This window comes from Gouania willdenowi, chromosome 2 (assembly GCF_900634775.1).
Source record: "Gouania willdenowi chromosome 2, fGouWil2.1, whole genome shotgun sequence".
Classification (NCBI taxonomy): Eukaryota; Metazoa; Chordata; class Actinopteri; order Blenniiformes; family Gobiesocidae; genus Gouania; species Gouania willdenowi.
Window position 1 is genome coordinate 5,015,800 of NC_041045.1, and position 24,932 is coordinate 5,040,731.

General features: G+C 38.2%; 1 protein-coding gene across 12 annotated transcripts in view; it reads right to left on the reverse strand.

The window, feature by feature from the left end:
* The window catches only part of dmd (dystrophin), a 237,241-nt gene that overhangs the window by 24,984 nt on the left and 187,325 nt on the right, over positions 1-24,932 (reverse strand). For 7 of the 12 annotated variants that reach the window (XM_028468321.1, XM_028468289.1, XM_028468349.1 and 4 more), the window contains 2 exons: positions 24,315-24,375; positions 17,550-17,585 (listed from right to left, as the gene is read on the reverse strand). In XM_028468321.1, the coding sequence (XP_028324122.1) occupies positions 17,550-17,585; positions 24,315-24,375 (97 nt within the window). Of the gene's footprint in view, positions 1-14,638; positions 14,884-17,549; positions 17,586-24,314; positions 24,376-24,932 lie in introns of those variants that run through there. The other 5 variants (XM_028468300.1, XM_028468359.1, XM_028468341.1 and 2 more) reach the window with 2 other exon arrangements.

Here is a 24,932-nt window from a genome sequence, read left to right on the forward strand (position 1 = left end):
ACTTTCAAAAACACAATGTTGCTCTCGGAAGCAAATCAGGATCATAAAAAGATCTATATATCTATATATATCTATATATATATAAGTGGGGGGACTTAATAAATTAATCAGAGACTTTGTAATTAATTAATCTTGATTAATCTAAATTAATTGCATGTTTTACCAATTTAAATGGATTTTGGTATATGATGACTGAATCAATGAAAACAATAAATGAGCTTAAACAACAAAATTGTGTTTATCATTTTAATAGAGTGCTAACATAATGTGCAATATGTATAAAAAATATGATTGCATTTAGGGCTGGCAATATATTGAGATTCAAGTTATATCAAGTGTTCTATATTGGCGATAAAGAAAATGACATTATTGCCTATGTTGAGATATATATCTATATATACACAGTACATATATTTTAATAGCTTATTTGGTTTTGCAGTTCTGTGCATCAGTATTATGGGTATACCAGGAACTTGTGCGCTGTTTTGGAGTACAACGTGTTAATGTAGGGTGACCATATTTTGATTTCCAAAAGAGAGGACACTTGGGCTAACCTCTGCATACTCACAAAGTACTCAACGTTTTCTTGAGTCTACCTAGTAACGCAAAATACAGTAGTATAGTATAGTATATAGTAGATAAGTTGCTATTGTCCATAAGGTTTAAAAAGCACAAACAATGTACACAAGTAAAGACTAGCTACAGAAAAGTAGAACAATAAGGATGGTCTGTACAAGACGTCAAAAGAGGACATGTCTGGGTAAAACTGGACATATGGTCACTCTAGTTAAAGTCCCAGCTCTAAAATGTATATATATTTGATTTTAAAATCTACCATATACTGTTTCCTCAGGCTGGGGTCACTGTTGTTGACAGTTTCAATTCATCCGGAGAAATGCTTTCCCTGTTCTGTTCCAGACCGTTGATCTTCTCAGCATGTGACCTTAGTAAGCTGGGTTTAAGGTCCAGAGCGCCACATCCCACAGCAGGAGGGAGGGAGGGAGGGAGGGATGGAGCACCAGTGTGAGGTGTGAATCTAAAGCTGCTGCTGCTGAGTTTATTTAGAAGTGACCCAGAAATGTGATGTGACCTGATTAGCTGCAGAATGGAAGACCGCACTGGGATGGGATAAACAATAAGGGCAGGTGAAAGCACGCGAGTTACTGTAATTAAGTTACTTAAGCACATTTTAAAGGAAGTAAAGTAATTCATTACATCTCTACAACCAACCGTTGCTGAGTTAATAATCATTATTTGGTTTTAAAATGATCAACGGACATTGTAAAACTACAGAAAATGGAATATACAAGACAACAATCAAATGCATCACATCATAGCCGACCGATTAGATTAAACATAACGCACCGCGGCAAAAACAGAATTATTTTCTGTTTTTGAGTTTATAAATTTAGCTACAATGTTTTTATTTTTCTGTATTTTTGTTTAAACAATAGCACACAGTTTTACAAAGTGTGACATACAACACAGTTTGACAGACAAAATTAAGTAAATAGATGCCTGTGGTCTTTACAAGTCCTCTATTTTAAAACAAAACTCAAAGAGAAATAACTAATAAGTAAATTGTATAAACCTGGAAAAACAGAGAATAAATATTTCTTCCTTTAAAGTTCAAATCACCATATTTTCTAGTATGTATGATTCGTACTGACACTGTATCGGATCGATATCGGTATTGGCCAATACCCAAGGCTGCAATATTGATATTGTATCGGAAGCGGAAAGAGATGTATCGGGAGTAGTAGGTTAAAAAAAATAATAATATAATTAAATAAAAGAAAAGTGTACATAGTTTTATATATCAATGTACATACCCACATAGAACACATAATAATTAAAATTGACTATAGTTATACTCAACGCAATTACAAATTAAACTCAGATGGACTTACAGAAAATCCTTAAACAACCTGAGCATCTTTTTTCCTACTAAAACCTTTTATCTTCAAACTCAGAAGTTCAAAAATATACAATTCTTCCCAATTTATTACCAAAAATAAACGTGAGGGGTGAAAGTAACTAGTAACTTTAAATTTGAGTCCCATTTAATTGAGCTATTTTTTTTAGTATGACTTACTTGTACTTGAGTACAATTTAAATCAAGTAACAGTACATCTACTTGAGTAGGATATATATAGATATATATATATATATATATATATATATATATATATACTCAACACCTCTGACAATAAGGCCATGTGTATATGTAGTATTGTAGAGCTAATATTTCCCTGTCTGGGGGGATTCTAATATCCAGCAAACTCCTACACAGACTCTTTAAGCACCCTGGGGTGGCAGTGACAAGGGGATGTTTACTGCTGCCGTACCTAAATAAGCTCTGTTTGAACAAAAGCCAACTGTCCATATGTCCTCCTTCTACTCCCAGCTCAGCGATACACTTCGTTCTCAGCCCTCATTTGCATTTCATGGTGACTTTAAACACTCGCTCTGAGAAAAGGAAATGCCTTCCAGAAAAGTGAAGGACTGAAAAGTTATAGAAAAACATCAAAAGCCAACGGAGTTACAGTTAAGGAGCGCATTTTTCCCGCTCATTAAGTCCATCCAGCTGTTGGAAATAACATTTGTGCGCTGCGTTGATAGGTTGGTGACAAAGTGCCGCCAATAAAGGTCAGAACTTTTATTGGACACAATAAGTACGACTACAAAATCACGACAGCTGCACGGTAACGAGGATACTTCAGCGGCTTGTTTATGTCGGGCAAATAAAGGCACATATGGACGGGAAAACCAATGAAACTGCTGCTACTTGGCAAAAAAAAATAAAGGTTAGAAGACATTGTTCTGCAAAACAAAACTGGGTCTAAATGCAATTATCCCTAAAACAGGTGTGCAAAGACTGAGGCTAATAGAGGGCGCTCGGGCGCTGCGCCCCCTAGTAATTTCCATTTTTCTTTTTTTTTTTAAAATAAACAATAATTATTTTGAGCACCATGTGTGTTTAAATTTGCAATGACATGTCATATACAAAATATAAATTATCATTTTTGGGAAATATGGTTTCCTGCTGCTTGCTGCTCATGTCTGCTGACTCACTTTGGCGATAGAACAATCGTGATTGAAGGGTACCATCATTTTTGTCCAGGCCAGTGTACTGTCTGTCTGCATACACACACATTCATTCCCTTGACCAGATTATTTTCTTTTGCACAAAGTTGACCAATTTAACACTAATTCATGTGCCAGCTGTATATAAAAAGGTAAAAACGTGTCGTAAGTAAAGTGATTTATTGCCAAAATTGTGGTTGTGCAATATGTCGTTTATGTTTTCTGCAAAAATGCAGTATTGGCATTAAATAAAAAATTATTTCATAGAGCACTGATATCCTGCCATTTCTGTTCAGTTGTATCGGGAAGGTTAGAATATTTAGGTTCAAGACGCCACTCACTTTGTTCTTCTTGTTGTGTACACTAGTTAAAAATCACTACTCCTCTGTTATCCCCCCCCAAAAAAATTTGACTGAATTCTCGGAAACGTGGTATGTGCTGTTCAGCGCGGATATGTTCCACGGGCCTGGCCGTAGTTCATCAGAACTTCATTTTAACCAGCCGCCACTGCTGAGCAGCATATCTCTGCGCGACTAAGCTAGCTGGTCAGGGTGTGCATTGCCATGAATCTGACTATACAATACATGATTTGCATGACACGATACGATATATCCCGATACTAAACAATACGATATATATTGCGGTGTATATCATATAGAAATACGTATCGAAATACAATGGATTTCATATTTTTTTTAAACTTGTGAGAACAACAAGCAAATGGTAATTACCTGTAATTCTAATACCAATATCAAAAACAAGTGGTAGGTTTATCAAATTTTCAAATTACATTTGTCAAGAATGTTGAACTTTTGCATCTACAACAGATTCTGATTCTGTTAAGTTCTTAAAATAAAGTAACCACATACATCTATAAATGTAACGCATTGAGGAGTGAGGTAGTTCAACTATGCATATGTTAGCGCACGATGAAATATCGTGATTCACTCTTATTAGCCGGGGTCTAATTATACAACTCAAGTGGTTTTCAAGCCACGAGGTGACAAGAATTAATTCTTGTCACCTCGTGAGGCAGATCAAAACTGCCTCATGATTTCTTTATTTAGTTTGGCTAAATAAGAAACTGTTAGTTAAAGATTAGCCTCTGAGACAATAATTAAAAAACAATGCCTTGAATATTTCTTAATTGGCTTATGTTGTAAATGTGCTGTTGTATGTTATTCAAGTGAAGATCAAGAAAGAAAATATGAAAGTAAATGTCTGTTATGAGTCCACCCTGTGCATGTTAATCTAAAAAAAAACTTTTAGAAACCCTTTAATAAAACTTTGATTTAAAACTCCTAATGATTACACTTAAGTTTCAAAGTCCTTCTAGCACAATGTACTATAAAACTTCATCTACTTTTAAAAGTAAAACAATTACAAATGTATGTATCATTAGGGGTGGATAAGGGCCCCTTTACCTCTTTTCTTTAGTTATGCTGCCACATCTTTACGCTGCAGGTGAACTGCGATTTGGAGCTAGGGGTTTCTAAACCACTAATGTTGTTTATCTTTTCACGACTAACTTCCACTGAAAACCACCTCTGGATGTGATTATTAGATGCTGGATGTTTATCTCTTTAAACCATTGCTTAGTTCCCCTGCAGAGCTGTAAATAAAACTGTTTATTCACACTGTGAGTCAGCCAGTGATGGTAAGACCTTCAATGCTCGGCTAAGTTGAGGACAGATTAATTGGATGTGAGAATAAAATATTAGAGCCATTTTATAGCTAATGTGAACAATAAAATACGGCTATTGTGGACTGGGGAGCATGCAGGAAAAAAGGTTTAATGGTAACTAAGAAAAACAGTGTGTGTGTGTGTGTGTGTGTGTGTGTGTGTGTGTGTGTGTGTGTGTGTGTGTGTGTGTGTGTGTGTGTGTGTGTGTGTGTGTGGTAGAGACTGACAGGGAAATGAAAAGACTGCAGTAATAAAGCATGCAGAAAAGAGTTGTGTGAAATACTGAGTTGCTCCCTTCTGAAACTCGGGCCAGTCGCTGTAGGTCTCGGCACAATCTCAGCACTGCCCTGCTCGTTAAAAGCACACGTGTTGAGTTGTTTGCACACCCGTAAGTAACCTTGGTCTGGAAAACGCAGGTACAAATAACAATCCATACCAGGGCTTTGTTTTTATAAATGCACACCACACTGGTTTTCCCTTCACACTCTCCCACACTCCCACTCCACATAATGAGGAGAGAGGTTCCACGGTGAAGGGCTACTTTAAAGTCCTCCAAGCTCCGAGCCTGTGCAAACAGAAGCTCAGTCTATTGGTTTGTCACGGGAGTGCCGCCACGAGCTGCTCGGACAAATGCCTCTAATAGGCGTAGCGGCGTTTATTATCCACCGTGCAGTCGCAGCTTTCTACCATCGTGGACTAGAGTTCTTTTCCAGTTTGAAACCAATGCGACTGGTAATCAAAGAATTGCGCTGAATGAGCTTGATACCTAAACAACAGATCCAGGCAAATGAGGATATGCACAAGGTTTGTGTAGTTTTGGGTGAAAAACCTTCCCTGGGTTTCCATTACCTTTGGAAATGTGCGAAACCTAAATAGCACAATAAAAACTGGTAATGTAAACACCTGAATCTTGAAAAAACACTCAGATATCGCTAATAAGTTTTCTTTCATTTGGAAGTTTTCTAGACGTTTCGATATTGAAATGTATCGCAAAAGCACAATGAAAACACTGGCACTCTTAGCATTATACTTATTACTGCCACAATAGACAGCAAACAACAAATAAATGCAGTGTTATAAGGATGTTTAGAGGGTGCATCTTCCTGTAGCGAAGTCTCGCTGGATGAGATTTCATGGGAGTTACGAGGCTCCAAAACAACCTTCAACAGAAACGCATTCTTCTTTTGCAAAAAACCGTAATGAAAACACATGAGCAATGGCCCGGTTAATCATACATCATAGCCATTCAATATTAACAGCTGTGCAGATTACTATGGACAACATCCGTTTTCAAATCAACTTAATTTTGAAACCTTACTTTGAAATCAATAAGGTCTGTTTTTCCCCAAGTTAAAAGTCTACAACACATCTGGATCCAAATCAGTGATACACGTTCATGCTTGAGCAGATTCTGTAGAACGACTGAATACTAAAGTTAAATCTTGCAACTGACATCAAATATGCACTGGTTTGAAATTGAATTTCGCTCAAATTAATTTCATTTTCGATTGATTCTTAAAGAAAACGACTCATACCAAGCAGCTTATATCAGCTGTCGAGGTGTAAACAAGCATTGAAAATCATTTTACCACAGTTCGCCCCTGTTTGGCTGAAACGTGCTCGCGGCAGATACTGATGACTTCACTTCTAATTAATCCTGGTAGGATTGGCGCACAAAAAAACTCCTGTAGCGACAAAAGGATGGCAGAGCATTTGTAAAAGGGAATTGGATTGATAAACCTGGGCAGCACAGCAGTGCCAGGATTAGAATTAGCAGCAAGGAATCAAAAATCTGCTGATTCGCTTTCAAAAGCTTTGTTTTGTGTTGCACTAAGCCAAATAACAATTTAAAAACTCACTCAAACTTGGGGAACTCTTTGAAGGCAAAGTCATTTAAGGTGCTTACTTGCAACTGGAGCCCCTCCCTGCTCATGTGTCCTTGAGCCTCAGGTTCTCTTACAGCTTTGACCTCTACGCCGCGCAATTGAAAGGGAACTTCCCTGAAGGGATCAATAAAGTCTCACATTACATTTCACTAGTGAATTAGAGCCAGACGGTAAATTCTCCCCCCCCATCCTCATCACCTCACATCCTCACACAGGCTCAGCCATAAAAAGGGAAAGCAGCTGTGTGTCTGGAAGAGAAAGATGCATCAGGGTTTCCTGTTTCCCAGAGGTCCTACCTCTCATAGTCGCTTGTACAGCTGGGTTAGTCGAACAAAAAGAGAACAGAATAACAATAAACCAGACATCATCTCTGAAAGCAGACACTGCCTCTCTTAAAAAAAGGGATCATGGCCTCGGGACAAGCTGGAGTGTTGATAATGCATCGTAAACTGTCAAAGATAAACTGCAACACTCCGAGAAGCTTCACTTCAGGGCAGGGTTTGCCACCAAAAAGAGAGAGAATGACATTCAACACCTCAGCAATTTTAAGGGAAGAGGTTTGACTGAAGATTGGCAGGAACGCAATACAAGAATGAACCTGTTATCAACGGCAAATAAACTTAAAAAGGAGCTGGAAATGTGTCCCTGATGAGAACGTTTCCAGCTACTGATTGGATTCTCCGCTCGGGCTGGTGTTCTTCAAGAGGCTCCATTCAATCCTCAGTACAATGTGCTACACTTACATGATAAGACTCTCTCCTCATCTATGATTTCTGGGATCAAAGATGGAACTATTTGTTCCAGCTCTGTCCATCTTTTATATCTCTAGAATGATGCATTGACTGTTCTTTCCATGTGAAAAGTTTCCATTTAAATCACTTATCTTCTTCGTTAATCTTACTAAATGTGTTTATATTCATGAAGCTAAGGAGTGCGAGCCATGCGAAGACAAGATTTATTAATAGATACTCATTCTAGCTCAACAGAAAGATGTAGAAATGAGAGGTTTTAAAAGCCGCATTATGCAATAAAAACCACTTTAAACGCACGCTTGTGGAGGGCAACATGTTCAAGGGTGCTTTCACGCCAGTTTAGTACTAGACTCGGTCCAAAAGGGAAGGACAGCTGATAATTTTATCACCTTGGTTTGGCTCGGTTTTTGTTCAGAGTGCAAGTTCTGATCTGGTGCAGTTGCATGAGCTAATCGTTTTAGGGGCCATTCCTGGAGTAGAGACTTTTCTAGACAGAAAAACCGAAACCCAGAGAAGAGGCTCTCAAGAATGGGTCAAAGGGAGCGCTTACGTTTGCGTATAAACTTCTTCCTTTCCCGTTTATTCCTTCACAACATTCAACATTGGAGCAGTAACAAGTTGCCGTGCTTTTGGTTTGGTTTTAAAGCCCTGTTTTGCGCCATCGTAGGCTCTCGTGATCACCCACAATACCGCCCGCTGTACGCCATCGCCAATACTTCCTGTGTTTGAGCTGCTCTGAGAGGGGTAGTGTTTACGGCACTCCTAATCGCTTCGATTTTGATTGGAAATCCTACAAGACCAACAAAAACATCCACTCTAGAATTCGCTCGTTTGATCCGCTCTAGACTTTGTTTGCATGTTCACACCGCCCAAACGAGGCAAACTATCAGAGCAAACTAATCCGAGAGCATTTTCAACGAATAATTGTATCGATCCAAAACATCCCTTAAATCATGTTTTTTAACAAAAAAAAAACATTTAATAGCGCTAACATATGCAAAGCACGTAAAGGCCCGGTCACTAGGTGTCAATGAACCACATCAAACCATGTTCTACGATCTCATTCCTCAGTGCATTTTTGCTTGGAAGTTGATTGCACTTTATTTACATTAAACATACAGGACACTTTCATAGTTGTATGTGGTTACATTTTTTTTTTTTTTGAGAATTTATGAACTTAACAGAATCAGAATCTGTTTCAGAAGCAAAAGTTTAACACTTTTGATAAACACACCACTTGTTATTGATATAGGTGCTTGAATTACAGCTAGTTACCATTTACTTGTTCTCGCACGTTTAAAATAACTCATTTTTAATACCATTATTACTTGTAAAGATGACATTTGTAATTATTGATATTGTCAGATATTGCAATGTATATCGTATTGTTTAGTGTCTATGACTATGCACACCCCTACATATAAAGTAATATTACATGTGTTTAAATTGTTAAAAGTTGATACTGTATATATGACTTATAAGACATTTCTTACACAAAGTAGTTACAAAGTATTATTATTCAGCTTTAGACTCATCATCGGGGAAAATTTGAAATGGGTTGGGTATCGCTTTAGTTATATATGCATAGTTGTCGACAGGTGGTGGTGCATTTGAGCATTAAAAAAATAATTAATTAGTTAAGTCAATTTAGCAATGGACGACCAACCTGGTGCAGAGTTTGTGTCTGATCCTGTTCACACAAACACTTCCATCGCCGCTCTCACTAAGACAAGCGTCTAAAAGCTGCTTTGTATTCCGAGCTGCAGCATTACTTGCAGCTGTATTAAGCTCATTCTTAAACAATGACATCCAACCCACGTGCAAGCACACAATTCCACACATGGCAGTTAAACAGGCAGCTGAATAGCATAGTGAGAGTGGGACAGATCCGAGCTTTAAATAATGGATCCTAGTGTCACTTCTCACTTCAGTCAATTATGTCTGCTGAATGAATGATTAAAGGTGGTTTATGAGCTATGGCGACGTCTCCCGCTGCCTATCACCCAGAGCCAGACCTGACAGAAGGTTTCCTGCACGCCCAGCATCTGAATGAGCTCAGACAATGGCCTTCAGGGATGGGACGTGGAGAGCGGCTGAAAGCCTTTGAACGCTGTATTCATCCGCTGGATATTAGAGGAAGCTGTTTGAAAATGAGACACTGGAGGTGCTGCCAGAATCTGTTGGTTCACACGGAGGAGCTACAGTTTCCTGGTGAGCATTGATCAAATTAAAGAGTAGCTTAACTAGAAACATGCAACTAAATTATACTTACACTGATGGTGTAAAATGATAATTTTAATCAATACAGGGGTGTCTGACTCATTTTAGTTCAGGGGCCAAATATGGAACAGCTTGATTTCAAGTGGGCCGTGAATTTTATGCAGGAAAATGAGTAATTTCAACATTATTGCGCATTTGTATTCTACATATACATTAAATACAAAATATGTAAGAAACTGACAATATACAAGCAATAAGTGAGAGATATCAGTCCCAACAGGATCTTCACTTAAAATTTCCTAGATTTTGTGACAAATTTCTATTCAATTAAGGGAAATATGTCATAATGAAACAAAAAAAAAAAAACACCAGATAAGGTTGAAAATGGCTTGTGTACTATGCAGACACAGGTGTGTATGTGTGTGTTAGGGCTGGGCAACATATCACGATTCTATTTTAGCGATATAGAAAATTACATTATAGCCTATATCGAGAAATACCTTTTTTTTTTTTTTTACTTGTTTTTATTTCTACAACCACACAGTAAAAAAACAACATCCTACAAGTATTTAATATTATTCGTAGAGTCGAACAGTGTCATTCTTTACAAATTTTCCATATTTATGAGATATATATTTTATAGCTTCTTTTGTATTGAAATAGTCGTTTTAGGAGTCACTGCTTTCGTTACTTCTCAGAACAGCATCCTAACCTATAATTTCACCTAACAAGCCACACTGCAGAACTCAATCACACGTGCTGTCCCTTAGAGGAGAAAAAGCCAAAAGTGAGACATATTGTGGCATTTTTCATCAGCAAATTTAACCCAGAATTGTCTTCTGGTCAGACTTAATTTGAATGAAAAATATTGAGATTTTTATTGTATACTGACATGTTGAGAAAACTATCGAGATGTGAGTTTTGCTCCATATCGCCCAGCCCTAGTGTGTGTTTGACTGTGTATAGCAGGCGGATGATGGATGTGAATTTAGCAGCTCAAAGAAACAAGAGTTGCAGAAACCATTTTAAACCGTGACAACTGACAGAAAGGTCTGTGACGCTGAGGTGAAATGGTGGATAAACTACTTTGTTTCAGTCTTGTATGACATGGCGTGCCAGCATGTTGTTGCTATTGTTGTTCATGTCAAAATGAAAAGTGAATAAATCACTGATATTGTGTTTTAATAAAAACGTGCCTTCAAATATGATCTGAAGTATTTTGTTGCTTCACGCTGACATAACATGTTCAAATCAATTAACAGAAAAAAAATTCTATCGTATTCATATAGTGCCAACTACAACGGAACGATCTCTCCTGTAAGTTTGGAGTTTACCAAGTCAAAACCATGAGCTTTTCTACTTGGATATGAGTTCAGTCTCAGGACTAATAATTACACTAATAATTACATTTTTTTCATTGACAAAATGTAAAAACTCAACCAATGATCAAGATTTCTTTTAACGGTTCGTATGGTACACAGTGTGTAGGTCTTCAGATTTTCCGTGATCGCAGAAAATGGACGGGAAAAAAATGGAATTCAACTTCCGGCACTTCCTGACCCATTTGTTTTTTCTGTCTTCATTTAAAATTGGGCACCAACATGAAGCACACATTTTTTTTGGGACAGCATTAAGTATTTACATGCTATTTTCCTATTGCCTATGTCCATGTGTTACTATTAATCTAATAATCATGTTATCGAGCAATAGAAAATGAATGCAGAGCTTCATCCCAAGTGATTTTAGTGTGTTGTGATGAACAAGGGTGGCGGGTATGAATCAATAGGGTTCATTCTCATTAATGTTGTCATTAAATTTGAGAAGATTTTGATTCAAACTATTCACGATAAATTAATTCAAATTTAAAGGTTTGGCCTGATGGTGGCGCTAGAGAACATTTGCTGGGGGTAAATGTCCCTGGGGTTAGATTGACCGCAAGAATCAAATGTATAGAATCATAGGAGGGTTAAAGAATTGGTTAAGTAAAGGTTTGACAAGTTATGTTTTTGGATGACATGAAGCATTTCTGCTGAATTTTCTACATAAAATGAGTGGCTGACCGTCAAAAGTGAGTAAATCCTAAAACGGAAGATTAGAAGCCTTAACTGTAATCTTTACAAACGTTAATGAAAAATTGCCAATCATATTGAAATTACCAAAACTTTGATTACAAATACATAAAACATACAAATCTGGCTTGGTTGGGACATCAAAATGTCACCTTATCCCCAGTCAAAATGGAATACCATTAAAAAGCTGAGCTCTCTATACAAGCAGCATTTATGAAGTCAAAAGCTGTGAGTCAATCACTGTCGGTAGCGCACTAACAGGTCACGATTCAAAGACTTCACAAACATAAGTATGAGCGAGGGAGGTGGGAGGATGTAACTATTGCCTGATATCTTTACAGTCCTCTGAAAACAGAACATGTGGATTTCAGCTTCACATCATCACCACAAACCAATAAACATCTAGAGTGATTCAAACTGGCAGTAAGACAATCATAGCTTCATTCTCACCACAGTTTTGTGACCATTGGTGAAGGCTTGCGTTTCCTGCCGCTGATTGCTGTATTGATAATCAATGTGAGACGCTGTTACGTGATTGGCTCGAGGAGGCCGGAGTCATTTGCGTCACGTGGGGGGGGGCCGACTGCATAACTCAATACAAATGTGTTTTTAAAACAATCTTGCACAATTTAGAGGTAAATGCTCTGTTAATGATGTTTTAGAGACGTAGAGAAGATGGAGAAGCATGTGACTAAGCATCTCTATAAAAAACAATGTACTTCATTCTGATACATGTGCCTCTAAAATCAATGGCCAGAGACAGTTTCTTAATTTCTAACCATTGGATCTATTTTTCCTGTTTTTTTCATTATATTTCCTATAAATCTGCTCAATCTTTCTTTGGATTAAAATAAAGCAAAACCAATGTTAGGACTATTGCTCATAGACCTTGTTTTGGTCCCATTGCAACCCAAAACTACTCCAAATGAGTTACTGGAGTGACCACAATGTGGTCCCTCTATAACTGGACACTAGAGTAACTGTACCAGATTCAAGTTAATCAAAAACTCAGGCAAATGCCAAATATCGTCTTTGCCAGATAGTCCCAGTTAATTGTATCAGTGGTCCTTATCATGGTACCATGATCATTAACACATTAAGATGGTGTTTTTCAACCTTGGGGTTGCCCAAGGTTTAAATGGGGTCACCTGAAATGTCTAACAATTGATAATTAAAAAACAACACACACAATCTTAAACCACTGCACTCTATACTTTCTCAAATTTAAATCTCGCATCTCATCCCTTTGTGCTCTAATCCTGACTACTTGCAACACAATATCACAAATGTGATCAAAAACTAATTCTAAAAGAAGAAGTAAAAAGTCTCTTGTGTGGGTCAGAAATGTTTGATATTAAAATGGGGCCACGACACAAAAAAGGTTGGATGAGATTTCTATCTCCATTAATAACGAGTAGATCCAAATGCATGTTGGGCACTCCTGTCGTTCGGAATATCACAATGAAATGCGTAATCTGGATTGGATCTCAATTTACATGGGTGGGGTAGTTGAGGAACAAACCTGAGATAACTTAGTCAAATTTCAAGCCAAAAAAATATTACCTCCTTGGCGTAGGTAATAAATCCCTATACAGTGCTGAACTTTACACACCGACGAAATCTCACCTTTATTCGTCAAAATGTTAGGGATGGTTTCCTGGCAACCACATGGGACCTTTGATGAAAAACGATCTGAATGCTGAAGTTAAATATTAAAACGAATCTAATAATCTCAGAAAGCACTGATGAATCTAATTCTGCTTTTGCACACTTCACAAACATAATAATGTAATGTCATATACATTGTGTTCCTACAGTGAAATGTGTCGCTGAATTCCACCAATCCCGTTGAGGAATAATATATAATAAAAAAAGAATAATAAGAAAACATATTTTTGAGAATTGTAATTTATCACATCATCGCTTTATTTCATTATTAATTTACCCAGTGAAGCTTGGGTGTAGAAATGTAACAAATTACTTTACTTCTTTTAAAACGTACAAGTAAAATCAAAATATGGCCACCCCAGCACAGGGGCGTTAAACTCATTTTAGTTCAGGGGCCAAATATGGAGCAGTTTGATCTCTAGTGGGCCACAGTATGTAGGAAAACAAGTAATTTCAATATGATTGTGCCATAGTTTGCACTTTTACGTATACATAAAATGCTAAATATGGAAGAAACTGGCAGATTTCAGTCCCAACAGGATGTTCACTTTAAATTTACTTGATTTTGTGACAAAATTGTATTTAATTAAAATAAATATTATATTATAATTCAAGGAAAATTGAAAGAATGTTGAGGGTTTTTTTCAACACTATAACGTTAAAAATCACTGCAATCATGTGCTTTAAGTACCGGGAAAACTGTGAGCACCTGCACATATTGTTGAGTTTTATTTACAATGATTCTTGTTTTTACTTTATCCTGCGGGCCGAATTAGATGCTCCAAATGGCCGGATTTGGCCCCCGAGCCATGAGTTTTAGCCCCAGCGTCTCAGCAAAGAAAACTCTGCGCTTTGCGGGATCCTCGTGCACCAAGGTGTGCACCTCTGTGTGAAGGAATGCACGGACACGCGCATGAGCAAACACAGGTCCCCGCGCTGGAGCCACTGATCCTCGGTCCCTGCTGAGAGGCCAACATGGCACCAGGGGAGCCCGAATAGAGCACCCGATCATCGGGTAGGGTTTAAATGCACCACGGCGAGAACCACCCGACCGATGTTTTGTCGTGCTGTGAAAAGCTAACAGTTGGACATTTTTTTTTTCTTCTGCACCGAAAATCATTTGGGGAAAAAAAAAAAACAGCTTAAAGTCTCTGTGCCTGGTCACTGCAATATTAAGACGTGCTTTGCCGTTTAACCACCACCAGCTCTGTTTGTTAACCATTATTCATCAGCACCACAAACAGCAAACAGACCCACATCCGCAGCACTCACTTCCGAAGCTGCTCCCGCATCGCCGGCTGCTCACAACCTCCCGAGTCCGGTGGAAACGAACCGATTCCCGGGAAGAACGGATGCAACGAGTCGACCGACCTCCAGCACAGTCCGACCGAGCGTCCTCTAGCACCGGGTAAAGGGGCGTCCGACGAGTCCGTGTGTGTGTGTCGGTGTGTGAGAGGCAGCGCTGGGTTTACAGAGGGAGGGAGGGTGGGTGTGTGTGGACCCCCCAGACACGAGCTCAAAGCAGAGCCACACACACAGCGGACCCCACTTCCGCCCCCGCCTTCAAAATAAAAACGTCAAACGGCAAAAAACGCGACCTAAATCGTGCTGCAGAGCCAAAATGTAATTTTAAAACTGAACTAAGCAAATCTAAAATATCAATCCTTGTTTTTTTCTTCTTCAATTTATTGTAGGCACCAATTCACAATATTTAAAAGAAAAAAAATGTCATGGAGCAGAAGATTTTATGTAAAAGTCTTTGAACCAAAATACTAAGCATGTCACGATATATCACAATCTATCCCAGCACTAAACAATACGGTATATATCAATAATTACAAATGTCACCTTTACAAGTACATCACGGTATGAAATACAATTTAATTTCATTTTTTAAACTTGTGAGAACAAGCAAATGGTAACTAACTGTAATTCACGTACTAATATCAAAAATATGTGGTAGGTTTATCAAACTGTCTAATTATATTTTTCAAAAAAGTTTTGATATGGATATGTTAGGGCAATTAATAATTAAACATGATTTAAAATCTTTGAACATTTTTTGGACCGATACAGTAATTGCATGGTGAAATATTGGGATTAATCGCTGAATCGATTTTTTTTCTTACACCCTTACAAAGTAGACTATTTTGTTTTACAACTTGTCATACAAAATTTAAAATCCAGTATTACACAAATAGTTTCACAAATAACGTGCAAGGCAATTGTTTTGGATAGCACATTTCCTATACAAGACAATACTGAATGGGGTTTAAAAAACAGTGAAAACATCAAAACATTAAACAGTTTGAGAATAAATTAAAATTAAAAAATTTAACAATGAAATTATAAAAAAACTACTCTAAATTAAAAGCTTTTAACTTGGATATAAAAATATTCGCATTGGATGCTCGTGTAAATGCAAAAATACTGGTTTGGCACTTTCATAATGACAGATTATTGGTGTAATTCAATCCCTCCCTGAACTACGCTTTTTATTTTGAAATCTAGCCAGGCTTTGTTTCCTGTGGCCCTTACTATAGGATACTTAACACAGCTCCCTGCCTCTACCTCCCTTCCCCCTATCCCACTGTTTCTGAAAGAAGAAAAAAAAAAAAAGCCTCCCCACCATCCAAGGAGGTTTTTCACCTCTTTGATGAGCGGGGAAAGGGAGAGAAAGGAACAAGGAAGTGACAGCAGAGGCCAGGGCCATTTCTGCAGAAACATGGTACACAACAGAGGAGAGGCAGGAAGAGGAGGAGATGGTCTTAAAGCTTTGGGCTTTTAGTGTCTAATACGCGTGGCGCCAATGAAATGCAAAAAAAATCCCATTTAAGAAATCATGTCTGATGTGTAATTTCATTCACCTGTGTGTGTGTGTCTTTGTACAAAATGTGACAAGGACAAAATAGATAAACCCACACAGCTCCAACATATCCAGGTATGCAAGATAAAAAGCTACAATTCCAAATTCTATCTCGTACATTAGGGCAGTGGTTCTTAACCTTTTCAACCCGCGACCCCCAAAATAAAGGTTCCAGAGACCAGGGACCCTCACTGTACCTGAAGGTGATTGAACACAGACATGAACATTGAAGAACAGTCATGTGAAGACAGGGCCATCTATAAGGGGGGATAAAGGGAAGAACTTTTTGGGGCCCATCCATAAAGTCAGCATAATGATGGTTTTTTTGTTCTATGAATATGTGAGAACCACATTTATTGATTGATGAATAATATCCACTGTTATCCAGGATGTTTATTATTATTTGCACCATAGTATATAGTCATCATAAAGATGTAAATACTTGTTTTAATCAGAAATAAAATGGGTTAAAAGTGACCAAAAATTGTGGAAAAGGTGGTGAAATGGGATTTTAAAAACCACATGAAAATGGTTAAAATGGATAGAAAAGTGGTAAAATATGGTTCAAAGTATCAATTTTGTTTGCAAAGTGGCAGAAATGGGGGGAGGGCCAGTTTGGGTAATGTAATTTAAAAAATAGTAAGAATGAGTTTAAACTGGTAAATAATGGGCATGATTAAGAGTGAATATAAGTAAATTGAAAAAAAAAAAACACATGAAATATGGTGAAAAGAGGTTAAAAGTGACAATAATGGGTCAACATATGGGACATTAGATGGGAAAAGCGGCAGAAAGGGTTTATAAGTGCCGAAAAAGTCAGAATGTGCAATAAAAGGCATTGAAATGTGATGGAGAAGTGGCAACAATGTAAAAGAGTAATGTAGCACAAATATGCCAAGAAAAAGTGCTGAAAATAGTTTAAAATATGGCAAGTTTGTTGTAGTTTTAGAAAAATGGTAAAAAAAAAATTAAAAAAAAAAGCAACAAAAATGGGCTTTAATTGTACAAAAAAATATTCTTAGTTTCTTGAAAGCATCTGGTAAACCCCTTCCAGTGTCTCGTGAACCTAAATATGGTCCTGACCCAACATTTTTTCAGTTTACCCCTTGAAATGTGTTCAAGTACCCCTAAGGTATACTACACGTACCCCTGGTTGGGAACCACTGCAGTAAAAGATTATGGACTCCATCTTTAAAGTAATATATGAACTCAATTTTTATTTGTTTAAAAAGGTGCAACTCACAACCTGTGTGTGTGTGTGTGTGTGTGTGTGTGCGCTTGTGTGTGTTCGTGTAAAAGAAGGGATCTGGCACTCACAGCGTTTCGGTCATCAGGCCAGGTCCATCTTTGTCTCTGCATGTGGAAAGGAAAGTGTGTCACTTCTTTATCCGCCCCCCGCCCCCCCCCACCCCACCACCTCTCTTGCTCTCTCTCTGGGTCCAATGAGGAGTGAATGTGACCAACCACAGGCTCAGACCAATGAGTTAGTAACATGCGGTTAGCAGCACGTTGTAAGCCACACACACCAGGCAACACTTCACACGTGTTAAATGGATCCTCCAGTGTTTTTACAAATGTGGCCTAAAATCTTTGAAATGTACTTATTATAAGATCTACGTATGCGTAAAAAAAACAGATTATTTTACAACATATTTGTTTAATTAATTAAAGCAGCACAAATTGTCATTTTGACTGAAAAAGCTGCTAAATGATCTAAAAATCAGGCTGAACGTTTCACTCCAATAGGAAACAATGGGATGTTTACAGGCAGTGGGAACGTGTGACATCATCAATCACATTATTTCAAGATGGCAGAACACAGGCTCTAACACGATAAAGTAGTCTCATTTTTAAAAAATTAATAATATGAGTATGGTGCAAAATAATGTATTTTGTTAGACATACATCTTCAAAAAAGTACATTTCAAAGGTTATAGGCCACATTTGTAAATAGGATCCCTTCAAATACACCGTGCACTTCAAAAGAAAAAGTATGTGACTCTGAGCTCCTCTTTTTAATGAACAAGACTTAACCAACCCGTCATCTACATCTACTGTTTCCCTTCAACTAAACACTGTGTGATCTTTAGCCCTTGTATCATGTATTTAACGTTCAAGCTCACCACGGCTTTAGTGCCAGAACTATGATCAGTCACAACTAGAAACTACAACCAGAGACAAGTCATATAGTAGAGAATAGAACCTTGCTTTTATCAGCTTTCATCAATAATTTAACCAAACTGAAACATTTATGTGGGACAACTATCCCCCAGATATGTGTCTAATGTTTGATCTTCATCTCTGAAATAATGACAAACTAAATCTTTGTCATCACGCCATGGGCTGAAAAAAAAAGGCCTCTGCAGTTGTACTGAACCGACTCTTTTAGACAAGAATGCAGTATGTTGTGTTTTTTAGGACTAGAGTAGTTAAAGCTGCTAGGGACGATCTTTTTTTCATCAGATATAGTGTTATAGATTAACAAAACAGACATAAAAGGTTGAAATTGCTGCTTAAAAGTTTGTTTTGACATTGACATTGTTGTAAAATATTCGCGCATTGCGGGATGTGGAGAAGCGTTTTTCCTTCATTCTTGCTGTAATTTCTTCACGATGCACTGTGAGAAACTTTTCAGAAAATATCAATAATAGTGACTACGAAACATGTCAGGAGATCAAAGTACATTTTCTGAAAAACAGTTGTCTGAATAAACGAAACCCTAACATAATATTAAAAAAAATTACTTGCTGGTATTATTAATCGGAAGTCAAGTACAGCAGATGCCTTTGAAGAAGACGGGGAGTTGAAAGTTTGAAACATGTAGGGAGATCAAAGTAAATGTCCTGAACAGTTTCTGAATAAATGACACATTAACATATTGTTCAAAAAGAAGATAAAATTAACTTGCTGGAAATATTAGGCGGAAGTCAAAGACACATGCAAAGCGCCTCTGAAGAAACATGTCAGGAGATCAAAGTAAAATTCCTGAAAAAAGTTGTCTGAATAAATGAAACCTTAACATATTTACAGTTCATCTGTTACAAAATTATAATCCCGAGCAGCTTTACAAAACTGTTAGTTGGAATAGGAAAATTTCTGGAGAGTAAATGTTGACCTTTCCGAGTCTCAAAACCTTATGGAAGTTAAACTGCCAACCAAATTTCCATTTAAATAATGATGTCATACTTCCGTGTTTGAACTAAAGGCTGATTCATAATGTTCTCTTTCAGCGTTCCACAAATGTCACCCTCCGCTCATTTCAAAGTAGAGCTGCTGACGTCTCTGCAGCTCATTGTCAGATGCTGAATGGGCACAGCGGGAATAAACTACCCCATTATGAACAGAATAAGTTGAATTATTTTTGGTATAAATACAGCCAAATAAAGCTAAGACAGGTGGGTTCGACGTGCTATAAATGACACTTATTCTGCCTGAGTGAAGAGTTTGCACATTTTAAAAGTTCACTCTCAGACACTTAGACATGACAACTGTCATTAGCATTAATAAAGTGTCATGAAAGCTGTCAATCAGTGTTGTTTGTTACCCTAACATTAACCCTAACCCTTAGATCCAGTCTGTTAGCTAGTAAACTTAGTCGATAACGCCTACTCCAACCACAAGGGGTACCCTACCCTAAACCTAAATTAACTTAATTTAAAAATCTGTTTTTATCCTCCATTAACCATAATCCCAATTCTAACCCTAACCACCAGGGGCGCTCTGCTCTAAACCTAAATTAACTGAACTTAATATTCCGTTTTTATCCACCCATAACTCATTCAGTGCCAGCCATTTTCAGATTTTCTATCCCCCAGTGCCAGCCGTTTTTGAGCATTTTGACTGATTTTAAAGACCCACAGAATATTTTCTACTATGACAATCTGAAATCTGAACCAGATTCTGAAAGATTGAAGCCTCAACTTTCATAAAAAAAAAAATAACTTCTGGCTCGTTTCGTTCTTTTGTGATAAGCCGTTGAATAGAGCAAGTTACACAAATCTTCAGTTTCAGAGCAAAAAGCTGAGAAAAAGGCCTTTTTTTGCTTTAGTGACAACCCTAACATCTGAACATTGTTTCCTTATATAAAACAAAAAAAAACACTGAGACAGGGCTTTTGATGGCAAAATTATTATTATTTATCTATCTGGGTCAGAGTTGAATGGATTTCTTACTGTATTTTGGCGTTCCTCCAAGTTTCTCTCCCGTCAGTCTGCACACACGCAACTTCCTCTTCCTCCCGGACATGCAGAGTGTCACTGCGTTCCCCGTTTTTTTTTTATCGTTTTATCTCACCATCGCCACACTATCTATGAGTTCCACACATGCTCTGGTCAAGTGTGCGCTGCTGAGAACGTCAACTCTCATATGTAGCACCATTGTCTGTCTCATAAACGCCTTTCCTCCTCTCCCACTTAGCTCTGCTGAGCATGGATGATCTCTCATCCAAAGGTGCTGCTACCTCCTACATGTCACCTATTATTTTGCAATCTGGCTCACAGGCTGGGGGTATTTTGTACCCACCCCCACTCCCCCTTCCTCTCGACACGCAGTGATGACCCGTTTGGCCCTGTTAGTTGATGGTTTTATCTCACCATCGCAACAAATACAATAATCTACTCATGTCCATACATGTTCTGTGTTAGTATGTGGAGCTGTGAGCTGCTGGATACGTCACAATATCACTCTGTAGCGTCATGATCTCACTCGTTCCTGTTTCTTTCTCCTTTGCTGGGTAGCATCAGTGGCTAATCTCTCATCTAAAGGTGTACATCTTCAGGGCACAGTTGGTCACTACAACACCCCACAGCTTAGATATTGATGAGGGACCTCCGCCAGGGTGTTTTCTAGTAATCCTCATGAAAAAACGCAAATGATGAGTTATCTCGTCAATGGCACTGAGCGTTTGGAATTGAAATGACGAGTTATCTCGTCAATGGCACTGGGTGAGTTAACCATAATCCCAACCACTAGCGGCGCCTTGCCCTAAACCTAAGGCCACTGAGCCTATAAATTTAACCAACTAGAGGACACCTAAAATATAGAGTCCAGAACCGTTCAGGGTTCGTTTCATCAAGAAAAAATAACGAATACACCAAACCCAAAAAATGTCAAAGGTGTCATAATTTAGCAAACAACACTTAATGACAGCCTTCATGACACCTTATTCATGCTAAAGACAGATATTGACGATGTAAAGTCAGCCTTATGTATAAAACGTCAAGTAAAGCGTTTCCAAACTATCCTTACAATGAGGTCATGCTCCTTCAGCAACAACATCATCAAACATTCATTAACTTTCACTATCAGCACAGAAAACTTCCGCAGCTAAACAACTCCACACAAGTCCAAAAATTAAACACCTCTCCTCTTCAGTTAATTGAGATTCCTTCGCCGTACTAACTCAGCAGCCCACGGTGCACCCTACAGTGCTGAGACGCAACGGGTAAGCCTGTGCTTTACTGTTGTGCTAACACACACACACACCACCTCCCAAACTTCTGCCGTCTGCTGATGAGTGGTAAACAGTCTCAGCGTTTGTCGAGAGCGCAGCGGCACGACAGGGGACTTTCAAAGCCATAATGAAAGAAATAAATCCAACAATTTTTTTAATACCAAAGCGTGACCTAAAAAAGCCCTGTGTACTGACCCGACTGGAAAAATAGTGTTACTAAGGTTACATGTAATTTCAAAAGCTTGCCGGGAGGCCTTCGATGCCTGTCGGTTATGTTTAAGTGGATAAATGCTGTTTGTTACAACGTGCAGGTTTGTTCTAAGGTAGACTTGGTGAGATTAGTCATAAGTGACTCCCTGCACCCTTTCGTACAACAACATGAGGTGAATTCATAATGCTTGCTCACAATAGATGAGTAAATAAAGCAGGCAATGTGTAGGGAAGGCGCCAAAGTCGTATGTCAGTAACATTGTGGGACTGATCTATTCTCTTAACATTTCATCTTAAATATTTATGTCCACTATGCATAAACTGGAGAGTACATGGAAATCATTTTAAGGTGGTTTTGTTGGTGCATTGATCCCCGTATGTTTTGATACACTTCTGCAGTGATATATGAAAAAATGGATCATGACGAGGTTTCCATGTTGTTATCCTACATTATTGTGAAAAAACTCCAGGGTGAAAGTTTGGAAAATTTGAAACTCACATCCTGTACTGCTAGCTGTTCACAGCAGATAGTTTTAATTTGAAAAAAATACATGCATTTCATAGGAAATGGTAAAATGTGCAGGAAAAATCTCTGAAGAATCTGGGGATTAGAGGTGATGTTTGTTTAGACAAGAAAGCTTTACTAGTTTGATTTGATTTCTGAGATTTGTGGCAAAGGGGAAATAAATGGATAAGAATATTAGCAGACTTATCCTGTAATCCTATTTACGAGCAAATCTTTACAGAGGATCAACACACCTGTGTCACCATTGTGCTCTTGCATTATTGATATTGGTCCAAAAGTAAAGTATGCAGCTTTATCATCAGTGGTCTGTCCACAGTCAATTCAGATGTCACACAATCAACTCAGCATGTCACCAAATATTACAGCTCATCAGCCGATCCCTGTGGGCTCTTCAGCTCTCAGAGCATTTTAATCTGATTTATTCAGTGTTTGAGATACAGTGTGTGTGTGTGTGTGTGTGTGTGTGTGTGTGTGTGTGTGTGTGAGTGCAGCGTAAATTATGGGTTTTGTGATGGAGTGTTGTTGATAGATTCTTGTCAAACTTTTGACATTTAAGTCAAAGTGTTTAAATTTTAGATATTTGGTTGAAAAATGACTGCCCTCTATGGGTTGAAACTCAGCCATTACAACTACTATTGACTGAGAATGGTGGTTTGTGATGTTTTGGTGGCTTTTTACACCACAAACCATCACTGTTAGCACCGCCCCTTCTATAAAGACGAGCACCTCTGCAATATGTGGCGAGTAGGTAGGATTGAAGGAATTACGAACAGAGAAGTACACTAAGTATTGAGAAGGGAGGTAAAAGGAAAGTAATGAAAAAAAAAAAAAAATAGCAATATAAAATTTAAAGGTTCACAAAATAAAACTAAGTAAAAAAGTTTCAAAGGAGCACAGCAGAACAATGACATTTGACCCTCCCACTTCCCGTAGCAGCTCAGTGCTTTGTTTACAACATGGCAGACAAAGCAGATGCTCCGTGGACTCATAGGTTGGTTGGTTGTAGTGATGCATCAAAAAACAACCCGACTGAAACAGTGGTCGCGGTTAGCACGCGTTTGACCGCAACAAAATTGGCATTACTTGGCCGTGGGAGTTGTTAGACTTTTAAATGCTTTTGATCCTTGTATATCCTTTTTATGTTATCCTACCAGTTGTCTGACTTTGTTTCTTTCCTTCTTTAAGTTACAGGGGGATACTGAACATTTGAAGCTCCATTTTGGATTTATTTTGGCAGGTCCCAAATGCAGCTTTCAAAACTTTTACGTTTCTGAAATAATAATAAAAACAGTGACTGGTACCTTTCTTTTCATTCTTTATTTGTGAAGCACTGTCTCACACTTTTCGCAGTCTTTTTTTACATTTTTTATTACGTATCATGACTATTTTGTATTGTGAGCCCTACACCGCATTTCAAATCATATCGTGAGTTGACTATTTCATTAAACCCTTAGTAGTTAGCATAGCATAGATTGTTCTTTTGAGATTTTATAGTGTAGCGTGGGCGTGTCGAACTAAAGGCAGAAGCACGTTAGCCAAAAGCTCATTTTAGAGAGGCAAAAAGCTGCGTGCCTTGCCTTGCGTCCATAGAACTGCTTTGCACGATGAGCATATGCCACCAGCTAACCACCTTGAGTACTTGGAGTAAATATTTGGCCTTAAACATGTATATAGACAGTATGTTTAATTGAAATATATTTGTGCTGTTGTAATCTTTTGAGGTTTTAAAGCTGATTTTACAAAAAACATGTACTCACACCAGTCACATCAGTAGTAAAATTATAAAATACAACACCACTGCATCACCAACAATGCAGATGTTAGAGATTTTGCAGGACTTTTGCTTTCAAGTCATGCAACGTGTAACCAGCACACAGCTACACCCAGTACTTACTTGATGTAGTAGGGCACGTTGTTTGGTGAGATGCCTTGCTCATAGGGACTCTGGACAGATCCTGCAGAGAAGTAACAGAAAAAGATCACAACAACAAAATGACATTGCCACACACAATTTATCGCAGCGTCCTGCGGGTCCAACAAAGGCAGGATATTTGCATACAGCAGGACAACACGTGAAATGAATGTTTGTTTCGCAGTAATATACGCGATAATGAAAAAACAGCAGAAAAAAGGAAGAAATATTGCTAATTATCTCCCTTATTATACCCACAAGAGTTTGGCACACCAGTCATAAAAGCTGGCTGTGCTTTCTGGGAATTATCAGCACAGTTGGAATGCTGGGGCTGGCCAATCGGATGGCTTGGCAGACACCGTGCGCTGTATAAGCGTTATTGTGCCTTGTGGGGGAAATTTGCTGCGTTTAAAAGGAGAACGACGCATCGAGGAGCAACTTCCAGAGCACACGCAGCGTATATAAACAGCAGCGAGGAAGGAAAAATGCAGTCACAGGAACAGGGTTGGATATTATGAGCCATCAGCTCCTCTGTCAGGGCTCCTGTTTGTGTCCCTGGTTCATCATTGAGTTAAATGTGACAGTGAGTAATGTCTCCAC